The 24,456-nt window shown below is 43.6% G+C and overlaps 1 protein-coding gene across 3 annotated transcripts in view; it reads right to left on the bottom strand.

Annotated features, from left to right (window-relative positions):
* ATXN7L3 (ataxin 7 like 3) overlaps positions 1 to 24,174 on the bottom strand; it is a 157,156-nt gene extending 132,982 nt beyond the window's left edge. Inside the window, exons 1-6 of one of the 3 annotated variants that reach the window (XM_078645195.1) lie at positions 24,008 to 24,174; positions 18,792 to 18,929; positions 17,722 to 17,854; positions 10,344 to 10,515; positions 9,950 to 10,047; positions 8,318 to 8,346 (exon numbers count right to left, since the gene is read on the bottom strand). In XM_078645195.1, coding sequence (XP_078501321.1) covers positions 8,318 to 8,346; positions 9,950 to 10,047; positions 10,344 to 10,515; positions 17,722 to 17,854; positions 18,792 to 18,842 — 483 coding nt within the window. In that variant the 5' untranslated portion in view covers positions 18,843 to 18,929; positions 24,008 to 24,174. The remainder of the gene's footprint in view (positions 1 to 8,317; positions 8,347 to 9,949; positions 10,048 to 10,343; positions 10,516 to 17,721; positions 17,855 to 18,791; positions 18,930 to 24,007) is intronic. The other 2 variants (XM_078645194.1, XM_078645196.1) reach the window with 2 other exon arrangements.
* Positions 24,175 to 24,456: the final 282 nt, after the last annotated feature.

Below are 24,456 nucleotides of genomic sequence, written 5' to 3'. Positions count from 1 at the left end.
CTGATTCAGGGTGACATGCCTAGCCCCTGTGCATTGACAAGTTTTGATGAGCTGGTAGTCTAGCCTATGCCATTTCTACTTAGATCAGAGAACCAGGTCTGTCTGGCCAACTGAGGTATAAGGATTAGTGTCCTGGTTACTTCTTTGCAGGGCCACTGTAATTGTGGCAGGGCAAAGCCAAATTATGTGGCAGGGCTGACTAAATTATGCGGAGTAAAAAGCCATATTGCGTGGCCTAATGCAGCACATTTTGTGATGGTATTACTTCATTATTTTGCCTTTTAGGTCGAGCCTGGGCAGCGCATGCGCTGCTCTGCTAGGCATGCTGTATTCAGGTATGGACCTGAAGCTCCGCCCATCTTTTCAATTGGCTCCTGTAACGGTCCTTTCTAAACCTTGCTTTTAATTCTTGAACAGGCTTAGTAGTCCCTCCTTAATACCATCTTGTCTGCATTTATAACCTCCCAGGACTACTAAAATGTTTACTTTTTTTTTTGCAGAGTTTTATATGGCGCGAACTAGACCCGAAGCGAATCAGGTATCAAAGCGCTTTACATAGCACCAGTTGTGTTTATTTATTTATTTTATTTCAAAGTTTTATATAGCGCGAACAAGATCTTTGCAGATATCAGAGCGCTTTACAGAAAGAAGGGGTAAGGGAAACAAGAGGGTGATTAAGCAGACTTTTTGTTACAATAATGGTAAAAGGTAATACGTGAGTAACAAAATAAGATCGCAGTCAGATAAAAGCATAATACATGTAGATAATCAAATAAACAGCTAGTACAGAGTCGGTGTAAAGTCTTAGATCGGACCAAAAATAGAGTTCAGGTGAATTTAGCCATTAGGATGGCTTTTACTTCTTTCTTAAAAAATGCAGTGGAGGAGATCAGCCTCGTTTCGGGAGGGAGTGCATTCCAAATCCTGGGTGCCATTCCTGAGAAGGAGCGTTTGTATGTTTTTTCCTTCCGGAATCTTCGAGGTTTCAGGAGGAGATTTCTTGAGCTTCTATTGGTTCTCGAGCCTCCTGATACAGTCAGCTTTTGGGTGAGGTAGTTGGGTGACCTGTGGTGTACAGCCATGTGTGTCATGCAGGCAATTTTCAACTGTATTCTGTCTTCAAAAGGCAGCCAGTTCAGGGATCTTAAGTCAGGGGAAATATGCGAATGTTTTCTTGATCCAGTGATCAGTCTCGCTGCAGCGTTCAAGGAGGCTCTTATTGGTGCGGTTGTAGATAGGGAGAGTCCGCTGAGAGCCACAATTCCGTAGTCTATGCGTGGGATGACTAGGGCTTGTACTGCGGTTTGGAAGTCCTTAGCTGGGAAGAAGGGTTTAAGTTTCCTCAAAGTGTTGATTTGGAAATTAGCTCCTTTAGTTGCTTTGCTGATATGCTGCTGCATGTTGAGATTGGCGTCAAGTGTGATGCCTAAGGATTTCGCTGAGTCCACGATGGTGGGTTGGATATTGAGTGCGGTTAGGTGCTTGAGCCAGGATTGGGTGGTGGATATTTTCGCAGGAGGTGAGATCAGAAGGAACTCGGTTTTCTGCGCATTAAGTTTGAGGTGATTTATCAGCCAACCATGATTGGGTGTTTCTGAGCGTGGAGTTCAGAAGTTTGATGTCTTCGGGGATTCTAGTTTGAGGTAGAGTTGAGTGTCATCAGCGTACATGTGAAAGTGTACATTAGATGCTTGAAGCAAGGTGGTGAGTGGTTCCATGACTAGGTTGAACAAAGTGGGGGATAGGGAAGATCCTTGTGGGACGCCCAATGTTACAGGTACAGACGAGGACAACATGTTGATCTTGAACTTCTGAGAACGGTTATGTAAGAAGGAAGTGAACCATTTGAGAACAGTCCCAGATAGACCCATTCTGGTGTTTAACAGCTCAAGTAGATTCTCATGTTTGACGGTGTCAAATGCTGATGAGAGATCAAGTAGGATGAGGAGGCAGGAGTCATTGTGATCAAGGATTTGGAGGGCGTCATCAATTATGTGCGTCATAGCCGTTTCCGTACTGTGTCTTGCTCGGAAGCCTGATTGATGAGGGTTGAGAAGGTCAAACTGATCAATGTGTTTTGTCAGTTGGAGTTGTACGCATTTTTCCAGCAGTTTGGTCAAGGTGGGGATATTGGTGATAGGGCGGTAATTGTTAAGGTCGGCCGGGTCAGCTGTAGGTTTCTTGAGTATAGGCGTGACTTGTCCTACCTTGAGGGAGTCGGGGATGAGTCCTTGTTGTAGGGAACTGTTAATGATTTTTTTTACATAGTCCAATTTATCTATCTGTGACCACTATTTTCTCCAATGTCTCTAGCTGCTGTTGTAGGCACGACAGGCTCTCCCTAACCCACCCTCCCTTCATGACAGCACAGCGCCAGATCATGGACGCTGCACTTTATCTTTAAAAAAATGCTCCCTGCACAGGATAGCACTGCTGCATGCATTTGTTGGGCAGCATGGCGCATTTTATTTGTAAAAGCGCCCCATACTGCGCTTTCACTTTAATGGAGGCCGCGCACCTTTCTTTAGATGAGCCGTGTCTAAAGACAGGGGCCTGGGCGACATTAAAGTCAAAGCACAGCATTTTACAAAAAAAAAAAAAACATTTGTCTACTTGACAAACTAATGCTTTTTTGTAAAGGCGTCACATACCGCGCTCTCTCTTTAATGGCGGCTGCACACCTTTCTTTAGCATTTGTAATGCAATAGGTCTTGCATTTGTGAGAACGTAAGCTATTGGCATTGTAAAGGACAATGCCTTTTATTTATGTTTTAAAAACCAAAACATAAATAAAAGGCATTGTCATTTATAAATGCCATTAGCTCAAACTCTCGTAAATGCGAGACTTTTGCATTGCAAATGCTCGTTACACTTGTTAACAGTCTGGCCATAGGTTGCACCTCATTAGTAGCATTTTGACGCTCAAATCCAGTCGACCTTTGCAAATGACCTCCACTGTGCAGCAACACATGTTGCTGCATTATTAGTAACTTTTAAACCGTTTGAGCTAGAAACAAAGGGTATTTTCTGTTAAAATCTGCAGATTACACACCAGATGAAGTGTTACATGACAAATGCATTAAATCCAGAGCTGTGTGAAAAAAGCTGCAGCTGCACAATCACAAAATTCTGCTTATCTGTCTAACGCCCGTAATATCAGCTGGACTGGGTAAAAAGAATAAGCACATATTCCGGACCAGTCTATTGACATAGGATTCTGCAGTGATCAACGATGTCGATCCTGGAGTCATCAAAGTTTTGCCATTTTGTGTTTTCCTCTGTTGCAAAAAGATCCACCAAGAATTTGCCCCACTCCTAAAAAAACTCCTCTCTCCGCAATTTGTTGTTTTATTTGCTGGTTTGCCATGCCTTATTAGGCTACAAGAGCAATCCATTAAAACCTGGGAATGAAGTCAGATTTTGGCAACAATGGTTCTCATTGATATCATTTAACGAATAACCAATTGGAAGACTAAACAACCTCAAGCAAAGTGGCATTTATTACTCGAGGTTTTTTAGCCTCCCATAGGTTGTTTCTTTGAATGTTACCAACGAGAACCACTGTTGCCAAAATGGGTCTGCTTAGCCTGGCCACTTTTTCGTTTGTGTTTGAACCCTTGGTAGGTGTATGTCCACAAGCCTTATTCTTCTCTGAACAGCTCATTTTCATATGACCTGAGCTAGCGGGAATAGTGTGTGCAACCGGCGAATGATGCACAGCATGTGGATCCACTACCATTCATGCTGCTAAAGCGTATTTGCAATGTTAAGGACATTTCAATTCTAAGCATTTCTGGAAAATCCATTTTCACTGCACAGACTACTCTAAAAATATTTAACATAAGTTTTAGACACAACAGGCATCAGCCATAAAGACCTACTAAGGTATTCCTAAAAACATTCTAGAAGTAAAGCCTATACAGCTTTTTATTTTGTGACAGCAGCATACCGTATGCGAAAATTTACAATTTGCCTACAAATCTGTGGATCCAATATTCATGTTTTCACATACACAATGGGATGAAACTGCACATTAGGGACACATATTTGCCAACATCTATTAAGAAAATGCACATTTGCATCTCCGATAATCATAAAATAGCATCAGTCAAGAAAAATTGAACTTGCCTGCTTAAAAAACGAAATTATGTGAGCAGCACCACTACGCCTTCTAATCACAGATTAACATTTGTTTTTGGAAAGTAGCATAACCTTTAGTACGCAAACAGAGGACCTCTGTGGAGAAGCTCAATAGGATGGAGGATGGGCTTTCACTCCAGTGGAGAGCAGTATTCCGACTACCAGAAAGGAGAACAACTCCATCCCATGTACAAGTAAGTGATTTATGAATGCCAGAGCGTGCAGCAGGAGGAGAAAACTGTTAGAAGAGCAATACATCAACAGAGGGTTCTATGAATCTAGGGAGGGGCACCCATCTGGAACATTGCGGAGTAAATAGAACTGCCTCATTTCAGCCAAAAGTGACATGGGTGTTAGCAGGGAGACAAGGGGGCAGCCATGCAAGTGGGCATCTGGTACTTAAAAGGTAACCTATCAAATCAGGGCTAGGTGGCCCCAATGGCATTTAACCCAGCCTAACAAAAGGAGTATTGCCTCCTCTGGTCCACAGTGCTCGTACAAGCACTGATAGCTGAACATTCAACATAACTGCTTCTACGATCCAGTTACCATCATCGATGTAACAGTTTAAAGAGGCTATAAAATTGTGGGCAATCTCTGGTACGGATATGACATTTCTCACATTTAATTCTATTCCACACAGACAACTGCATTCCCGTCAGGAGCATGTAAATGCTGATATTCTTTAATATCATGCTATAGATCCAGTGGCAGGTGTGCAGAATGGCAGCTAGGCATGAAAAGTGTTGAAAAGATCTACAATAAAACACATTCAACAGTTTGAAGACACCCATCCTGGAGATTGAAAAATATCTAGCGCTTTTACCAGAGGCTGAATTTACAAACCCAGAGCATGTCTGCTGAGTGATCGTAACCACTCAACTACACTGTCCATGCAAAGGCTAGTTCGATAAAATCGTAACCTGCCACTCAACTACACTGTCCATGCAAAAACTAGTTAGATAAAGAAATATCAGAACACGAAACAGCAAGAGGACCTACTCAAATTTTGGGGAAGATGCCGATAAAAAAGGCACACTTTAATACCACCAACATGTTAGGACGAACTAGCTAAATGGACACAACCCCCAAAGAAAGCGCTGCTGTCAAACAACGAATGATATTGCTACACCTAACAGCCTTTTAGAAGGAATAGAATGAAAATTCAACAAAGATTACACTAGCATAATAGACAAGGATATTAAATCTGCTACAGACACAGGCGGGGATTCAATATCCTGGGTAAAGATTTAATCCTAACGACAATGACATCCAGAACAAGGTTTGAAAGAAGACTCAAATCTTTTTTCAGACCACTTATTTCTCGTCTGATTTCTCTCTCCAGTAGAGCCAGCCTTATGTCACTTGTGGGTTTAGCACTTTACATACTGGCTACCTCCAACAAAATATCATTGAGGAATAAGTAAAGGCATGGACAGGCTCAAGAACACCTTATACATGCAGCACATGAAAACACAGCATAAATTCATGTTAAACTAGCTGCATGAAGCTACTGCGCTAGTCAAGGTAAGTTTGCAAAGCCACAAATAATGGATAGTGGAAATCTCATAACAGAAGAATGTGTTTCATGCATGGTCGTTTGGCTAAATTAATACTCCAAAAAGAAATGTGATAACAAGTGCTATATAAAAAGAACGTAATAATCCCTTGTTAAAAGTTGCACAATTTCACCATCCAAGGCCGGCAAACATTTGCTTAAGATTCCAAAGCCAATTTGGAAAAATCTATTTATTTGTACTAAAATGCTTATTCAGATAAATAATAATTTCTTTGGATCTCTTTGTAAAAGCAGTTTATTACTTGGTACTCTACGTGCTATAGGAGAAAAGCCATTAACTATTCATCACCATGGATATCACGTCCTTCCATCACAAGTATGAAGTGCCTAGTAACAACAACCCCGTACCCCCTAAAAAACCTTACAACTTCTGGTGCCGAAATTGCATCATTTGAAATGTATACAGTGCTACCACAAACGGTATCTAAGAGCTAGTGTAAGTTGAGCTGGATTCAACGAGCTAGAATTACTAGAATGCCTGTTCAAACAGACAGGTTTTAAAGCCACTCTTGAAGTTTATCCAGAAGGGGTCGGCTTGCAGATGGTCAGGAAACGAATTCCAGAGCCTAGGCTTACATGCAGAGAAGCAGCACAACTCCTGATCTGGCTTTACAAATTTGAGGGATTTTAAAAAAAGGGCCATCTGTGTACCTCAATGGCCTAGCAGTGAGAAATATCATCTGCCATTCCTTAATGAAACTGGTGGGGATGCCAAATAGAGATTTTGCGTTATGTTTACCCTTAAAGTAATAAAAATCATGATAGGAATTTCCCAGGTAAGTTTCAGAATAACATATTTCTGTGGTTGGTACATCATGCACGTTTCAAAATTATCTCCCGGTCCTCTTTTTTACATATTTGAAAACACTCCTTTATCTGCTCTCTGATAAATACTTTCGGAACATTTATGGGGCTCAAAGCAAACTGCTTTGGGCTGGAGGACCGACAAGTTAGATTTAGAAATACTACAACGAGGCATATACCATGGGGGATATCCCTCCCTAACCTATGTAAAAACTACTGGGCTTCATAATTAATATTTATTGAGAACTGTATGTATATCATACTACATGACTCATCTATGATGGCAGATTAACGGGCGTGGGTCAAAGAGGACATGATGGGACACTGTCTTCAGAGAACACACCTAGTGTATGGCCACAAGATGCAATTACGGTGGTCAAAATTTGGCAACACATTAAACGCAAGACTGGACAGAAAGTATTGCTTACTTTAGAGGCGCTGTCAATGGTCTCAGAAATGCAGACTTTTGAGCGATTACAGAAATGGGACTTAAATGGCATATCCATATTATGAGACATGCGGGACCCAATGTCAATAAACTTCAGGAGGAATATGATCTTCCAGACTCCGAGAGATCTACATACCTACAGATGCCATCGACCAAATAGTACATACACAAACAATCTTCCATCATTACACAAACACTAGATTTCCCAAGACTATGGAATCCTGGTAAATATTATGCAGAAACAATACTCCACAAAGAAATGGGAACAAGATATTGCAACACTAGAAGAAGACTGGACAAAGTCCTGTATATACATCCACTGGCAGCGGTCAACAAACTCCAGGTCACCCAAAACTGTGTGGCTCGACTGCTCTTTAATATTCCACGCTGGCAGTCGGCCAAACATGCCCTAAAGAAGCTACATTGGCTTCCTGTGGCTGCCAGGGTACAATTCAAAGCCATGTGCCTTGTTCAAAAAGCCATTCATAGAACAGGCCCAGCCATCATGTACCCCCCTAGCTACTCCCTACCTCCCCCTCAGAGCTCTTCGCTCCAGTTCGTTGCATTTAGCCACCACGACTAAAATAAACAAAGCTCGCTGGGGCGGTCGCTTATTCTCACACAATGCTGCGAGAATATGGAATTCCCTCCCACTTGACCTTAGAGAGAACAACAACTGGATGGCATCCAGGAGGTCTTTAAAAACTCACTTGTTTGGAAGAGCTTGTTAATTACCCCAGCCTACCGTCTTGGAATTCAGTTAAAGCGCTGCGAGGCCTCCGGGTAGTCTATGCGCTATACAAATATAATTTTTCATTTCATTTCATATATATTATAGTCAAGAGCTACACTATACTCAAGAGCAACTGCTGAGGTTTGACATAACGACAGATGACAACTGTTAAGGGGTTTCCAACAGGCGGTAACATTCTTACATTGTGGGAATGCCCCAAACTACAGCCCTTCTGGAAATGGGTGAGAAAACAGCTACAAAATAGCAAAGTTCAATATGTTGGTCGAAATGGCACTCACTATTGGGCATTTGGATGGTTGCGACCATACCTCCATTTACACTTATTGGCTACAGCATGGACAACATGGTAGCCAGGAGAGGCACTGCAAGTAGGTGGTGACACTAAGAAATGCAGCATTTCATACATAAATGATCACGGTTTCTATCTGTTCTAATAAAATCTGTTGGAAAAAAAATCTCCACCCGCCCCAACCCAAGCATGACCAGCCACCTCGGGAAAAAAAACACATTGGTCAATTTCGAAATGGTATAGGTGGGATACTGCAGATGTTCCTACCCACATTTTTGCCTTCGAAAAACAATTTACATTTACCTTTTCTGGTTTTCTCTTCTTTGTCGTTGCTGTGAAAGATTGAGACACAAAGGACAGTGTAATCCAAAACACATTTAAGTAGTAATATGTTCAATTCGAATAATATCTAAACATTTCAAATGAACAAATATTGCTGTGAATTGATCTTGGGAACTTGAGCTTACAAACCTATCCAGGCCCATCACTTCTGGCAGCCAATATAGCCCTTAGACTTAACTTAATTTACATGCTTAATTTAAAATAAAATAGTATGCTTCAGACAAACAGTCCTTGAATTCGGAAGTTTGACACCAGTGATTTGCAGGGAGACACACATAAAAACACACACTTTGGATAGTGGATAATCAAGCCATGCTATAAGCGTCCTAGTCAGAAAAGCGATCACTTAGAATAAACAGCTCTATAGGCTAGGTTTAATACAGCAGAGTAGAGCGAATAAATACATTCACACATCACACCATAAGGCTACATAATATTTACATGCTAATGACGAACATTCAAGTGAAGGGCAGAGGTTTTGTCTGCACTGCAAACTATGGGAATGTTCAAATAAGTCAGGATTTCAGTATCTATCAGAATACAATCCAACTAGACAAGTGATAGCTATCCAAACTACATGCCCTATTGGGTGAACAGTAAACACCTGGTGCAGGAAGCGATGCATGCAGAAGGAAAAATGTGTACTCTTAACTATGCTCTACAGGTACACAGGGTTAATTTCAGGAAGGTATTTAGAGACCAGGCACAATGAATGCTACACTGTGCTCAAAGAGAAGCCAGAGTGAAAATCCTCAAACTTAAGGAATATGTCCCTTTATTCTGAAATGATAGGACAGGGGATCTGTAACATTTGGAAAGGCCTATCCTCCAAGGGGTACTTCAATAGGCCGACAAGCCTAAATGGCACTGAAGTAATTATTACCGCCATTACTAAGAACAGACAAGAGATTTTTTGGAAGTGAAGAAAAACAAAACACACTCACTGGCTAAAAGTGGAAAAAAAATTATAATGGTACTGGTGTAGCTTCGATCATATCTATAAAAAAATTGTGGTTTTTAACAGGACAGGGGTTAGGACAGTGACCAGAATGGCATAACTGAAAAGAGTAAACTGCCTAAGAGCAAGGGCTGCCCAATTTCAGCGCAGAGCAACACAAATCAGGTTTGCCTGCTTGGAGTTTCTATTGGCTTTCCCCCAACCAGACCTTGATGAAAGAGGTCCCTCAAGGCAGGGCTCAAGGAGTCATCGCTACTTGAGACCTGCATGAATGTTGGAATATGAAAGAAAGAAGAAAAAAAAAGGGAGTTGCATACAGTAGACATCAGAAGAGAGCAGGAATTTCCTAGGCAACACAGTTCTGACAGAGTAAGATTGAAGCTGAACAATTATTACTTTAGATCAGGCACAAATTCAAGCCCGTTAATGGTGTTATGGTGGCTAAAAGGGGGGGTGGGGAAGGCAACCAATCTTCAACATAAACGTTCTCCCTAAGGGTACAAAAATTTACAAAGCCATATTTCAGATAAACAATCCAAGTATACAGATCTCAAACCATCTGGACCCACACATCTATTTATTTTAAAGGGATCCCACCTAATAAATGTCCTACCAAAACGTGTTCTTTTGCTTACCTTTCTTTTCGGACCCGTAGGACCAGTCATTATCGTTAACATCATCGTTGTCCTCCTGGTCACTTTCAGACTTGTTCATATTATTACTGCTGGCTATCCTGTTACCAGAAAGGCACAGCTCGTTATAATGTGGTCATGCAGGTCTTCCACCCCATGCATCCTGGCACTCCCAATTAAAAGAAACACTAGCTCTGAACCTCAGCCAGTATAGAAAGAAGTTCTTCCCTTTTACTGACCTACCCATTAGGATTTAGGCCGACAATTAACAGATCCACTCACTATCAGACTCAAATACTTCACCCACACAACGGTAGCTACAGTCAACCCTACTGAATGGTGCATGTATTGAAGGGTCACTGACCTAGGGCCCAGCCGCGGGGGGGTCTTCTCTCACCTTCGGTTGGCTATTCTGCTACTATTTCGGCCCATGCCAAGGCATTTTTCCAGGTGTGGGGCAAAACGGGAAGCGGCGATGCTTCGGTTGCAGTTGGGGCACACACACTCTTTATTCTTCCACTGGTTGTACACTTGGCCAAATATGTCTACACCAGGCTGGTCCACAATCTCTGAGGACAAAAAGACAGGGTATGTTGTACTGCAAAAGTACAAGAGAGGCATATACATCTGGGTCAACGAGCTACTCCATCTCTTTCACAGATTAAGAATACATTGCCAAAATCCATCCAGTGCAAACGCATAAGTAGATCCTACTAACTTCGCTTCAGCCGCACCAGGACTACTGCTGGTCTACACACCACCAGCATTCGGTTCAGCTTACTGGAGGTCGTCCTGATTCTGGACCTATTTGAACCACTGTTCTAGCCGTTCGAAACTACAGGAAGGACTAACACTAAACTGTTCAGAGTTCCACTGATGGCACCCTTGTCTGTGGGTGCCCCAGTGAGAGCCATAACACCTGAAAACGTTAATGGCATATGAACCCAAGGCACCTTTGACACAATACAGTCTGAATAGGCCCACTATATTCTAATGCCTCAACTTAACTGATCACTAACAGGACACAGAATCAAGCGCTTAGAGACCCCTGGGTTATATAGCGCTATACAAATCGAAAGAAATAAATAAAAATAAATAAAATCAGCCACAAAGTGGGTTATGCCTCTCTCACTGCAGTCACCAGTGGAATTAGGGTTACCCAGGAAGAGATTGCTAGTACAATAAACTAGTCTCTCGTGATACAATCAACATGATATCATTGGCTCTGACTGAGGATATTTTTCAACCCATTTAAGTATGCGAATTGGAGTCTGCCACTACTGTATATACGCCTACCTGCCTGGGAGGAATTGGCTTGGCTTTGACGGAGCAAAAAGTCAAAACCACACAGGTTTATATATAGCGAAAAAATACAGTATAAAATAGATAACTAAAGCGATGGCTGACAAAACAAAAAGATTTCAAGCTAGTTTAACAGTAGATTGCTCTCATTACTGGAGAAATCCCCCTGCCTGCTGATGATTAAATGACTACAGGCTGTCACAGTGATCCTATAGTACCAAGATTCCACAACACAGAACATGACCAACACAGTTCACGGCCCAGCCATGTTCAAGCACGAGACTTAAGGAAGAAATAAACTGCATATAAAAATGTATCCCCTTTCCCTATAAAGTACAGGGAAACAAGAACTACAACAGAGAATATGCCAAACACCATCTTCACATATGTCCCCATACCTCATACAAACAACGGAAACAAGATTTGTAATGACCAGCGCTCACAGTCTCTGGTCCCCCAAGGCCCGCATTAGTTCTGAGAGAATTGGGTATAACAAGCACCAGCTGAGCAGAGCGTTTCCGGACGCCATTTGAAGCGGTCAGGGCTCTAGCCATTGCACACACATCACGGGAAGAGTACTTAAGCTCTGCGGACACGCAGCGGAAGACAGCCCTTCGTGTTAACTGCTTTTGTCATATCTTCGTATTTTGCACTGTTACTCTACGTTTGCACTGCTTTTTGCACAGAATTGAATTTGCTGTAATTTTAACTGTCCAGTTGCGCTGCGCTTTTAACAACCAGTTCGTACTGCTTTCCGGTCCACCACGACCCGCATTAGTGCCGATGTGTGGAGAGAGTTGGGTATAACAAGTACCAGCTGAGCGGAGCGTTTTCGGCCGCCAGAATTGTAGTCAGCACTCTAGCCATTGCACACACATCACGGGGAAGAGTACTTAAGCTCCCCGGGCACGGACGTGCGCCCCAAGGCAAGCCCATCTGTGCCCGTCCGCACTTGGCCCACGCCAGAAGTGCTGCCGGTTTCGTGTTAGGAATGGAAAATACGCACTTATATACCAGAGGTGAGCTCCTGGAACTATCCCAATTGAGTGATAAATGCTCCGGGTCACTTCTGGGGGGCATTCAGAGCACAGGGGATCAGACATGTCCGAATTGCAAAGTGAAGCTAACTGATCTAAAAATAAAGCGTCGTTCAGACGAGGATTCTAGGGATAGCCAGAAAGGGGACGAGGAGGGATCAGAGCAACCCTAAGATTATAAAAACTCCGAGGATGATTTTGTGCACTGCTAAAAGCTCAATCGCTTATTAAACATAGGTATGAATTTGGCCTTTTTGTTAATTTCAATGACCTAGACCTCCTTTTAGTCACGGAAACCTGGGCGGATGAATCCTCAGGCCCAGGTCTGGTGATAGCTATTCGACCGGGGTTTGTAATAGCAAGGACGAACCTGGTCGGCAGAAAGGGTGGAGGGCTGGCGATAATTTACAGGGATCATCTAAAAGCATCTTTTTTTTTATTTCAAAGTATTTTATTACATTTTACAGACAGCTAAATTTGCTTTACCGTTACAGGGTACCAGCCAAGCTTGGTTGGGGTTGCCATGGTTACAGGTAGATGGTATATATATTTGTCTGCACCCCTTAGTAATGTCTTGCTAGGAGATTAATGGCAGCTGAAAGAGAAAGAAAGAATAGAAAAGAAAAGAAAGGAAATAGTTTACAGGAAGAGTACTTTAGTAATGGGCCGAGTCTGAGTTTGTAGCGTTTTGTATTGTGGGCAGCCGTCCCCCTCAAGTTATCTCACGGGGGTTCATAGAGACCCAGATACTCGTCCAGCAATTTCCACACATCCCTAGTAGCTGATCGCCAGGGTAAGTTTTGCGGTGCTGTGCCAGCTGCGCCCCTGAGGTACGTCGCCCAATTTGTATGACGTCTTAGCTGTATCTTTCCAGTTGGACAGGACCATTTTCACTGCAGAGGTCAGTAGGAGGTCCAGCAGATCCCGGTCATGCTGTGAAGCTAGTCCTGTGGTCATAAATGCGGTGGTAAGGGTAGAGAACTCTAGTTTTAGTGTGCACACCAGCGCCTTTTTTATGAACACGAAGATATTTTTCCAAAACGTTTTAATTTTGGGGCAGTACAAGATGAGGTGTGCTAGGTCCCCCTTTTCGTTGCCACAGTCCCAGCAAAGGTAGTTTTCCCTGAGGCCTAGCGCTGGTAGCTGAGCCAGGATCCAGTAGGTCTTGTGGAGTAGCCAGAATTTGTTTGGGATTGTACTGGGGAGATTTTGTTATGTGAGGGGGAGGCCTAGAGAAGAACCAGGTCTTGTTCACTTAGTGGGGTGTTGAGTTGTTTTGCCCAGTAATTTGATGGCTTATCGTTAATTTACAGATACGCATGCCATGGTGCTCTCTTTCAAGATAGCAGGCAGTCATGTCTTCTCGTTCAAAGGGCTGCTAGAGTAGAGGCCGCCAGGTTCCTGAAATAATTTTTTACAAACCATAGGCGAACTCTTGGAAAACAGAGTAAATTCTCAAAACTTCACCATTCTAGGACATTTCAACTTTCATTTAGACATTACATCTGACAAAGATTTACAGGTCTTGATGGACTTAGTGACAGGTGCAGGTCTAGATCAGATGGTAATAAGATCTACTCACACTGCGGGCCATCTCTTGGATGCCCTTTTTAGGTCTCGCTGAGCCAGCGCATGCGCTGCAAGACTTTATGTAAACAGTTTTTTAAAGTGCCACCACAGGCTTTTGGTGGCCTCAAGCTTGCATGCACGCGAGAGTGCACGAGCGCAGCCGCCATCTGTCTTTCCTCCGTCACACAACTCCCGCTTCTCCCACTCCCCACCACAGATCGCTTCTCGCCACGTTTGATCGTGATCACTTTCGCGGCTGTATCACTTTCACTGCCGCGCGGCTAATGCTTGTGTTATTCCCTTTCCGCCCCATACAAGGGCTTTTGTGCATTATAAAAAAGCCGTTTTGCAAAGCCTGTGGTTTGGAAATCGTAGAGTTTGCGACTGCAAGAGGCCTGTGCACATCAGGCGCCTTATAGTGGATCATTGTGTGCCTTCCATTAAGGGTGATTTTATCTCTTCTTCCCAGGCATGCAGAGAGAAGCTTGATGCCAGGAAACCTTTACATTTAATGTGAATTAAAGCTAAATTAGAAGAAAGGATAGCCATAACAAACGGCGCTGATGACCCAGACTCTGGCCTGCCGATCAATGGTATAACTGGATGGTTGATGGCTTGTTCCGTTTAGCAACGTTTGCGCAGACACCACCTGGTCTCCTCTTATACTTTGTGGAAAGTGTTTTGCCTTGACTTCTATTGAACAGCTAATACCCACATTGGCCAGGTTGCTTTGCCTGACCGCGTTACTACATTTCTTGTGGTTTGTTCAGCGCAGTATCCTCCAATTGCCTGGCATCATGGTGGAATCAAAGCCCCTGCTGCAGCTGCTGACAGCAAGGTGGTTTTGAACATTGGTCTCGATGAGCGCTATCAGTCTGGTGGCCTGCAGTGCTGCTTGTGTGGATGCGTTCATGTCATCAGTAGTTCGGGTGAGGATGCTCCTGCGAAGTTTGCATGAATAATAAGTGAACAGTTTACCTAGACATCCTCCCCTCCCTCTCTCGGGCATTCTTTGGTATTTAACTCCAGTACCTGCGACTATGAATATCAAATAATAAGTAAGACAACACGGTACTTGCTTAGTAACAGCAGACACTGTATAGATCCATGCATCTACACAACCTCCCTGCATCCCTTCGACTGGGCTCATTGTTGTTTGAAATGAAACGCCAACGAGGCTGTGTGGGGCTTGAGCTGGGAAAGGCCTGGGAGCGCATACTTTCCTACAATGGAGCCTGTGGGATCGCTTGAGAATGTACACTTAGTAGTGAGCAACCATAGAGAACACCAAAATCTGTGTAGGCTAAAAATAAAATGTATTTTCTGTTCTCTGACCGAATGTTAATTTATCTCATGTGTCTGCCTGTGCTCGTAAAAAAAGATTGCTGCTTACAAAGCTGATAAGGAATTCCGTAGAAGGAAGATTTTTCGATTTTCTTTTCCTCCAAAAGGTGACCTGTCATTGGCCGTACAGCGGTTTCATCCCGCAAACCTTGGAATTCCGTAGAAGGAAGATTTTTCGATTTTCTTTTCCTCCAAAAGGTGACCTGTCATTGGCCTTACAGCGGTTTCATCCCGCAAACCTTGGACAGATTAGTAAAGACTAAAAAGTTGTTTCTGCTGGTGTGTGCCCCGGCCATCTAAGGGTGCGCTAATACATCTGCTGTGTTTTTTTAAATGTACATCTACCTAGAGACCGACAAAAATAGACGGCAGAAAAGCAATCGAAACATTGATGGCGTTGTGTGGCTTGCTCGTTGGGGACAGGGCTTCTATTTCGGTCAGACATAGTGATTTGTTGCTCTGCTCGCAGAGAATCTAACGATAACAGGTGACCTATTGTGCGTTCGCTGTTTCAGGCAATGAAATTTCAAAAGTAGTCGCCATCGTGCTATAAACAGCAAGGGAAGGTGTAAAAAAATGCAGAACCCTGATGCAGCTGGGGGAAGTGAGCGGGCTTGTCTGAAACAGGAGGCAGCCCTAGGCTACAAAGGCGAAATATTGCTTCTTGTGCCACAAAGCCTTTCCCTCTACATCAGCAGCTGCAAACAGGACACGGTTTGTTTTTCTCCATATCGGTTGATGCTGCAAGAGTGCCTAAATTTAGAGGTCAGTTCTTGACCTTCAGACGTTCAGGAGACAATGGCATTAGTCTAGGCGTTGGACTATTCTTGAAAAACAAGGATAAATGACGAAGACATAACTGTATGGGAAACAAGCATTGGCATAGCGAATAGGTTTCACCTTTGGGACGTTATAAGTGTTTAGACATGCAACAGTTGATGTTGCACCAAGGATATTGTGCCGCTAAATTAAATACTTATAAGGTCCCAAAGGCGAGACCTATTGGCTATGCCAATGCTTGTTTCAGATTGTCCTCTGCTTAAATTCAATAGTAACTTGCAACTACCGTGGTCAGCCCACTCAGCAGTAATGCTAACCCTTGATTTACTGCCTTTAACAGGCTCTAAGCACAGTAGCTTTAAAAGCTACTTGTTGCAACGGTTTGATAAAAACGCTTTTAATGATCAATTGAATCAAAGCAAACCCTGCCTTTCTACAGATTCAGAAGTAGCCTCCGTACAATTCCATAATTGGACTTCAGCAGCAGCTCATATTACCATCTCCCAGAGAGCGGGAAAATCTAGAGGACTGCACCTACTGAACCTTGGTTCTCTGAAGAACTAAGATCATTAAGAAGACTCTGCCTTAGTCAAGAAAGATGCTGGCGCAAACATTATGACCCCACGGTAAAAGAAATATACAAGTCAAGATTGACGCACTATAAAGAACTGATTAAAAACACTAAAATCAGATATTATTCAGAAAGAATAAAAGGGGCACAAAACAACTCTAAGGAGCGGTTTGCGACCGTTCTGAAACTTAGCCATCTGCAGGAGACTAGTCAAAGCACAACAGAACAAGCGTTCTGTGACAATCTGGCTTCATATTTCTGTGATAAAGTCTCTGCTATTTACAACAATTTCACGGCTCATTTGGTCAACACACTAATTGTTCAGGCTCCACTAATTGATACCAAAAATTCACGTTTAGGCTTGTCCATTTTTGGGCCAAGAATGCACTCCACCTTGTTTTTTTTAATTTTACACGAATGTCTCATGAACAAACCACAAAGATTATAGTAGCAACTACGTCAGGATCTCCGTGGGACCCTTGTCCTCCGAGAATTTGCCATATGTTAGTTGAGACACTCGCCTTCCCTCTCATATACCGCCATTGAAACTACGACTTTCCCCTTGCTGTGGAAAAAGACATTTATCTTACCTTTATTACAAAAGCCCAATTTAGAAAAAAACTGATGTAGGAAACTATTGTCCCTTCTCCCGCCTACCTTAACAGGCTAAGATTCTTGAAAGACATATGTATCAGGAACTAGGTGTCTTTATTGAAGAAGAAAAAAAATCAGGTCCTAGATCCTACCCAGTATGGTTTTAGAAGCCAAAATAGTACTGAAATGGCCTTGCTTACCGCTAGGAAATCAGATTGGCAGTTAAAGGAGGATCGGCAGCTTTGATACTGCTAGATCTGTCAGCTGCCTTTGACACGGTAGACCACTGCATAAAAAAATATATATGTATGTGCTAATAAAGGAACAAAATGGCTGAGAAGTTAATCATGGGAACAACAAAATATACAAGTTTAACTCACCACATTACAGCTTTTCCCACATCGCACAGAGGACACACACTCCAATATCTACTTTGCTATTCCCGGGCAAAGGACACAAAAATTGCATCTTGGCTTACTGATGGTGATCACATTTTGGCACTTTAGTAATCTCCTCAATGCACATGAAAAATCAAAACATATCAATAAACCATGAAAAAGCAGCAGAATGCCACTCACCAAAATCCTTCATGCTACCTGGATCGGTGTCATCTAGAAAAAAATAGCCACACTTTGCCGCCCGATGAGCCTCGAAACAGAGTCCCAGGCAAGAGTCCTCAATCAGCTCTGTGTAAATCTCATGAGCAATAGCCTGTCAAATAAAATAAAAGATGTATTACAATATCTACATACAGGGCTATTGGCAATCTAGGCAAGAACCGAAAAGGGTCAGAAACAGTGCAACTATGAGCACATTTTTAGTCTCCTTCACACGCACCATATATCTTCTGATGCTTTTTTCCCCCCCCAAGATAACAGTTAGGCAAATCTCACATGAAGAGCAGTCTATATAAAGAGGAGTATCAGTAGGGCAGAGATGGTGGAGAATAAAATAACTAAACAAATCGTTTCTTTATCGAGGTCTGCCTTATTAAGTGAGAAAACTAGTGCAGGATATAGAATTCAAAGTATCAGAGCACAACATCACAAATCAGCAGGTGCTAATGCTATCACTCAATCCCTTGACTACTCAAAGTACAAACTGAACATGAGAAGTTCTGGGAAGAGTAGAGAGGCCAGAGTCCGTTTTTTGGAATGATTGTGCTATTTATCGCACCCAATACCTGGGGAAAGGGGGTAAGAGGGTAGGCCGGAATATATCCGTTGCAATGAACAGCACCTTTTCCAGGTAATAGAATAACCAATAGATTTTGGTATCATACAGTAAGTACAGTTTTGTTTTTCCATTAAATTCAAGCAGGTCTTCCCTGTCGTAATTTAATATAGGGTGATGTATAAAGCAAACTCAGTAATGAACATCTACTTTAAATACCACCCAACTAGGAATTCGGTATGCACAAGGATCGAAAAACAATGACAACCTTGGAATCTGGGCCTAAGACAATTTTTTCTATCCAAGGATTTACTAATAATCTTACCACTGTGGGCGAATTTCGTTGTCCTGCTCACTAAAGAAGTTTGCGACTTGGGGTAAAAAAAAATGCAGAGGAGAGTATCCCACGAGAATAGGCAGCACAAATGCACTTCTATTGCAACTCCAAGAACTCAAAACATTTCCCTTCACTTACTTCCAATTTGCTGTTGTCTAGGCCAGAGAGAGACATTTCTTCCATTTTCATTTGCAAACACTAGTGGAGAAGAAGCCGTTGTAGGGCATGGCAAAAATTATGCTGCATAGCTGCTGCCAAGACCAGCAAAGCCTTTCCCTGTGAAAAGTAAAATATTCAGAGTGTAAAGAAAGGAAATTGAAAAGCAATGCTATGAAACCACACACACTACTTGGAGCCCTCTGACCTGAGCTATATGAGATTTCTATGTTCACCAAGAAACAGCCTGAAAATTATACTGGATTTACTATGACATGGAAAAACACTGTGTCTACTCATTACCTCCACGTCCCTCTCACTTATCTCCATTATGCAATGAGGCCCCTGTGCCTCGTAGACACACACCCCTCTACCAATATATAAAAGGTACCGCGCCCTCCACAATACCCGTTCTTTTGTGTCTGTAGACATGGTAGGGTGGGTGCGGTGTGCTCACTCCAGCGTGAGTTTCTTTGTTTGCTTGGTTATGTTGCTTTTGCCGCACTGGGCGGCGTGTGGCTTCCTGATGTGAGGTTGGTGTGGTCCAACTTCCGCGTTCTTCTTTCAGTCTGCTGTGTTGGGACTGGCCTGTCTTTCCACTTTATTCGCCCTTCCTTTGGGTGTATGGTTGTGATGCTCTGGGCTGATGTTTGGACAGTTGGCCTGGTTTTTAGGTCTCGCGTGCGAATGCAGCGCAGCTGCTTCGCTAGCGAGACTCTATAGTCGTCGCTTTCCTTAGCGAAGGGGGACAGGAGGCGGCACGTGGGGACAGGAGGCGGCACGTGGAGACAGGAGGCGGCACGTGGAGACAGGAGGCGGCACGCGGAGACAGGAGGTGTGCATTCCGTACGCGCGCACATCTCCTGTCCGCGCACCCCAACTCCCGTCAGCAGAGAAACCGGCGGCACAGCGCGCCTATCACGCACTTTCAATTTCCCTCCCTCCCCTTCAAGCACCCGGACATGCCACGGCAGCATGTGAATGCTAGAATCAGGGCTATTGTACCCACTGTGTTCTTGGCGTCTAAAGGTAGTGCTGCAGAGCGGACAGGAGGTGTGCACTCCGTACGCGTGCACATCTCCTGTCCGCGCACCCCAACTCCCGTCTCCCTTCAGCAGAGAAACCGGCGGCACAGCGCGCCTATCACGCACTTTCAATTTCCTCCCTCCCCTTCAAGCACCCAGGCATTCCACGGCCACGGAAGCATGTGAATGCTAGAATCAGGGCTATTGTACCCGCTGTGTTCTTGGCGTCTAAAGGTAGTGCTGCAGAGCGTAGCTCATAACTATTTAATACCTCAGTATAAGAAATAATGATAGTGACTCATTGAACTGGCACCGGAGTTCCTACTGTATGTGCGTTTTTGTTTTTAGCGTTTTGGTTGTCTGGCACGATCTGCTGTGTATTTTATATTTTTACTGAGGACCGCAGTTCTTGCCTGGTGGTCTTGAAGGCGTTCATGGTAGTGCTTTAGTTAAAAAAAATAAGTAATTGCCCTCCCACCCCCAAAGTGTAGTCAACGTCTGTCTTGAATTACAGCATTCTAACTTGCGAGTCAAAACACGTAACCTGGTACCTTAGCCGTCTCAGGTCAGAAGTCTTCTTAGTGTTTTCAGTAACTTCTGATCTGCCTAAACTAGAAAAAAAATGTTGCACATTGTTCAGCAGATAGTGGATTATGTGGCATGTGTGGAAAATGCAGATGCCACAGAATTACATAATGCCAATATTTACCAAAAAAGTCCTTAAAGTGATATGTAATGAAGTGGACAGGCATTACATTGTAGTAGCAAAATACAAGCATTCTAGCTGGAGTTCTCCTTCGAGATTTTTGAAGGTGTGACATTTATGTTGTGTTTCCTACATGACTCAGTGAAAACTGCTATTGTGTCAAATATCGAAAACGGAAACTTTACAAACATTTTGGTTGCTGTGTGTTAATGTGCTCACGTTGCCGCCTCTGATGTCTGTTCTCTTATCTTTTTTATCTCGTCTCCGTGCCAGGTACTAACACGGTTATTGTATAATGTAATAATTTGTGTATTGCATATCGTATGTAAACCATTTTTATTGAACATTCATGTGTCACAGATAATTTGCCTTTTAAGATCTTACTATAAGATAGAGTAAACCCTGGTGGGGGTTGCATGCGGCGTAATGATGAAAGTCTATGTTCAGCATGCCAGTGTCACGGCGCGTGCCACACATACGCCGGTGTCAAGGTGCGTGCCACACACACGCCGTGTGCACGCGCGCCCAGTCATTTAAGTTTTATAACAGAATGGGGGGCCCCCGGACACCAATCAGCACTTCTTCTGTGCACCGCTCAGAACATTCTTGTTTCGAGAAAGGAACTGAAAAGGTAACTTTTCCCCGCGTTACCAAGCGACAAGTTGCCAAGCAACCTGAATGAAACTGTTACAGAATCATGTTTTATGATCATTACTAATTAAGTATCATGTAAGCAGCATCACACACGCGCTGAACTGCAACAAGCACAGGTGGTGTCCGTTTGTGTACGATTCTCCTCGCACCAAGCAACTTTGGGGGAAATTTAGCATTTTCTGATGATGATGGTGGTGATCTATCAGCATCATCTACTTATACTAGTGGGTGTTGTCATTGTTACTGTTAATATTGATAATAGAAACAGGTATAGTAAAATTCAAATGAGGTGTGTTTTCAGGTAGGTGGCTGAGGCATCGGCAGGAGGGTACAGAATGGCAAAGAGCCTGTGTAATTAGAGTAATACAGTCAAAAAGCTTACTAAACCCAACCCTTCTGTTCTCTTTCCAAATCTTAACCCGTGAGTAGATTACATAGGAGCAACCAAGAAAGAGAAAAGAAGAACAAGCATTTGCAATGCAATAGGTCTCGCATTACTAAATGTTTCAGTTATTGGCTTTGCATTATTATCGAATAGCTCACACTTTTACTAATGCGAGACCTATTGCATTGAAAATGCTTGTTCCTTGGCTTGGTATGCCTCATTGCGTAATGGAGATAAGCAAGAGGGACGTGGAGGTAACGTTTACATTAGTTAGAATAATCACATTAGTCCTACTCTCGCTTATCTCCTACTCTCGCTTATCTCGATTACGGCCCGCCCTCCCTCCCGGTGGTCCAGCCAACTGTGTCTACGGTGGCTTGGTACGTACATGTATTGTGGAGGGGACAGTGCCTTTTTATATTGGTAGGGGGTGTGTCTATGAGGCACGGGGGGCCTCATTGTGTAATGAAGATAAGCGAGAGTAGGAGTAATGTGATTACCAGTAAGTAATATAAACATGATTGGCTGGTTTTATTGTAAGGTTGTTATGTATACATTTTGCATGCTGTGTTTGGTGGGTGTTGCTTTATACAGTAGCCTACACACTAGACGCTGCTCCATATATTGAGCTGAGTGACTGTATATAGGCATATACATTTGGTTTGCGCCACCAAATGTTTTATAAATATTGGCCACGTCTATGGGCACTTAAATGTGGAGCTACATGTTCTCAATTTTGTGTTAGACAAGTTAAGTTTGAAATGTTTAGTTTTATGCCGATATTCTGCAGCATATAGCGAACTGTATAATGGGGTGAGTTCCTTTAATGTTGATGTATACATCTGGTCTGTCCATGGGCGCTACAGTAAATACTGGCATGGGTGCCCTGGTGATTTAAAACTTTGTGTATTTGTATATACACTCGATTTACGTACAGACACCAAAGGCCCTTGTATCTGATGTAACTTGTAACGCAACGATCCTAAATGTAAAGCGCTCCGATACCCTCTTTGGGTCAAGTTTGCGCTATATAAAACTTTATAAATAAATAAATAAAATAGAGTTGTTCTTATGGTCCCAGATGTTGATTTATACTGGGATGGTATTTTGATGTAGGTTTAAAAGATGTCCATCAGGTTATTGGTGTACATACTAGACTAGTCTATAGGTCTGTTCATGCAGATCTGGGCTACCATGAATGGTGTTCATGGACGAGTGAATCTCGGTATCTGCAGACGTAGTGGGCAAAGCCATCTGCAAACCCAGCAACCTTGGCTGTAACACTCGCACGGTACCCCAGATAATTTACTTTCTGAAGATATTGAGTGTAATTATGCTGATGACACTTTTGAGACGCCATAAAACCTTACACTGTTAATGTGCCTGCTGAAAGGTATTGGTGTAACACGCTGAGCACTTTTGAATCCTAGAAATACAGTGCAGTGAGCTTCAGTACTTTTTCGAAGGCCCTGATGCTGCCTGCAAGTCATAAGTTCCAATCCTGGTATGGTAAAATGTCCGCTGCAAACATTTGGATCCTTTGGATCATTCCAGGGCTGATGATTCTAGATTTCATTGTGACGAGGGGATGAAAATGTATTATCATTCGGTTTGGTACTTTTTAAAACCTATTAGTGCACGCCAAATTACCGTATCGGTAATTATACATAAACATCTGCATACTGCGGTTACATTTCATTTAACGTGCATCGAATAGGCATAGTCCTGCTTCCCTGTGAAGCCAGGAAACACCATATTAATGCACCCTTTGTTCTTCTGGAATCGTGTAGCCATTTTTATCATTAAACCTTTGGGTTTATCCAGCACCGGTAAGGCTAGGATGCTTTCAAACCAACTAGTGTGCACCGCGCCACGGCCTCCGGGTGCGTCGCAGGATGCCAAAGTGCACCTCGGCCGACGGTTCTTGACAAAGGGCATTGCAGGGTGGCGGTGAGTGATGCAACCGGAGAGTGGCTGCGGTGCCCCTTCCGCCACTCACCGCTTTGTCTTGCAACGAAGTGCTTGTTGGAAGTCCCAATGGACGCCTAAAACACCGACAATCGATCGGAAATGTGATGTGGGCAACCGGATTCGGCGTTGCGACCAACTAGCGTCCCTCGTTTCTGTACTGGGAAGTGGGATGGGTCGGTTCCCGTAGCGGGGAGTGCATGCGGGACCCCGGCGCCTCCCTCGCTGCAGCCATGAACACATCAGCGACCGCCAGGGAAACCCAAACGAAGGCTTCGGTTACGGACGGCAGAGACTGGCCGCCGCGCACTCCCGCTTCTACCGGCGCAGCTGCTCGGCTCACTCAAGCTCTGTCTGTGCCAGGCTTGGTTGATGGTTGCGAGGGCGGGGGCGGCTCGAAGTCACTGCTGCAGTGCAATCTGGCCACGAGAGAGGAACGCACCTCGGAAACACAGTTTACCTGCTGCACGTCTCGCCGTCCATCCATCCAAGGATCCCTGGCTCGTTACCCGGGTGACTCCGCCCGCCTCTCTCGGGTACCGTCAAGGTCTGATGCAGCTAGAAGGCCCTTGTGATCTGCAACGGCGTTGGTTGAAAGACTTCCGCCGAGAGCCACCCGAGCTGTGCATTACGTCATAGACGCGTCGCTTCCTGTGAACGCTTCTAACCGAAAGCGTCTTTCTGCAGCGCGCGACTTTTCATTCTGTGCTCGTTCAGCGAACATATTCAGGGCCCTCTGCGGCGGCCCGTTCATATAGCCCACCTTAGTCAGGTACTATCAGGAGTGTGAGAGTAACGTGCTCTCCACGCCACACCTGGGGCAGGAAGTTACGCTCACCTTTCGGCCGTAGAACATTCATCGGAGGTCCTAAAATTTGCATTTGTAGAACATCATTTGTTTTTTTGTTG

The sequence above is a fragment of the Lissotriton helveticus genome, chromosome 5_1, assembly GCF_964261635.1.
Source record: "Lissotriton helveticus chromosome 5_1, aLisHel1.1, whole genome shotgun sequence".
NCBI lineage: Eukaryota > Metazoa > Chordata > Amphibia > Caudata > Salamandridae > Lissotriton > Lissotriton helveticus.
This window is presented reverse-complemented; position numbering and strand designations above follow the sequence as displayed.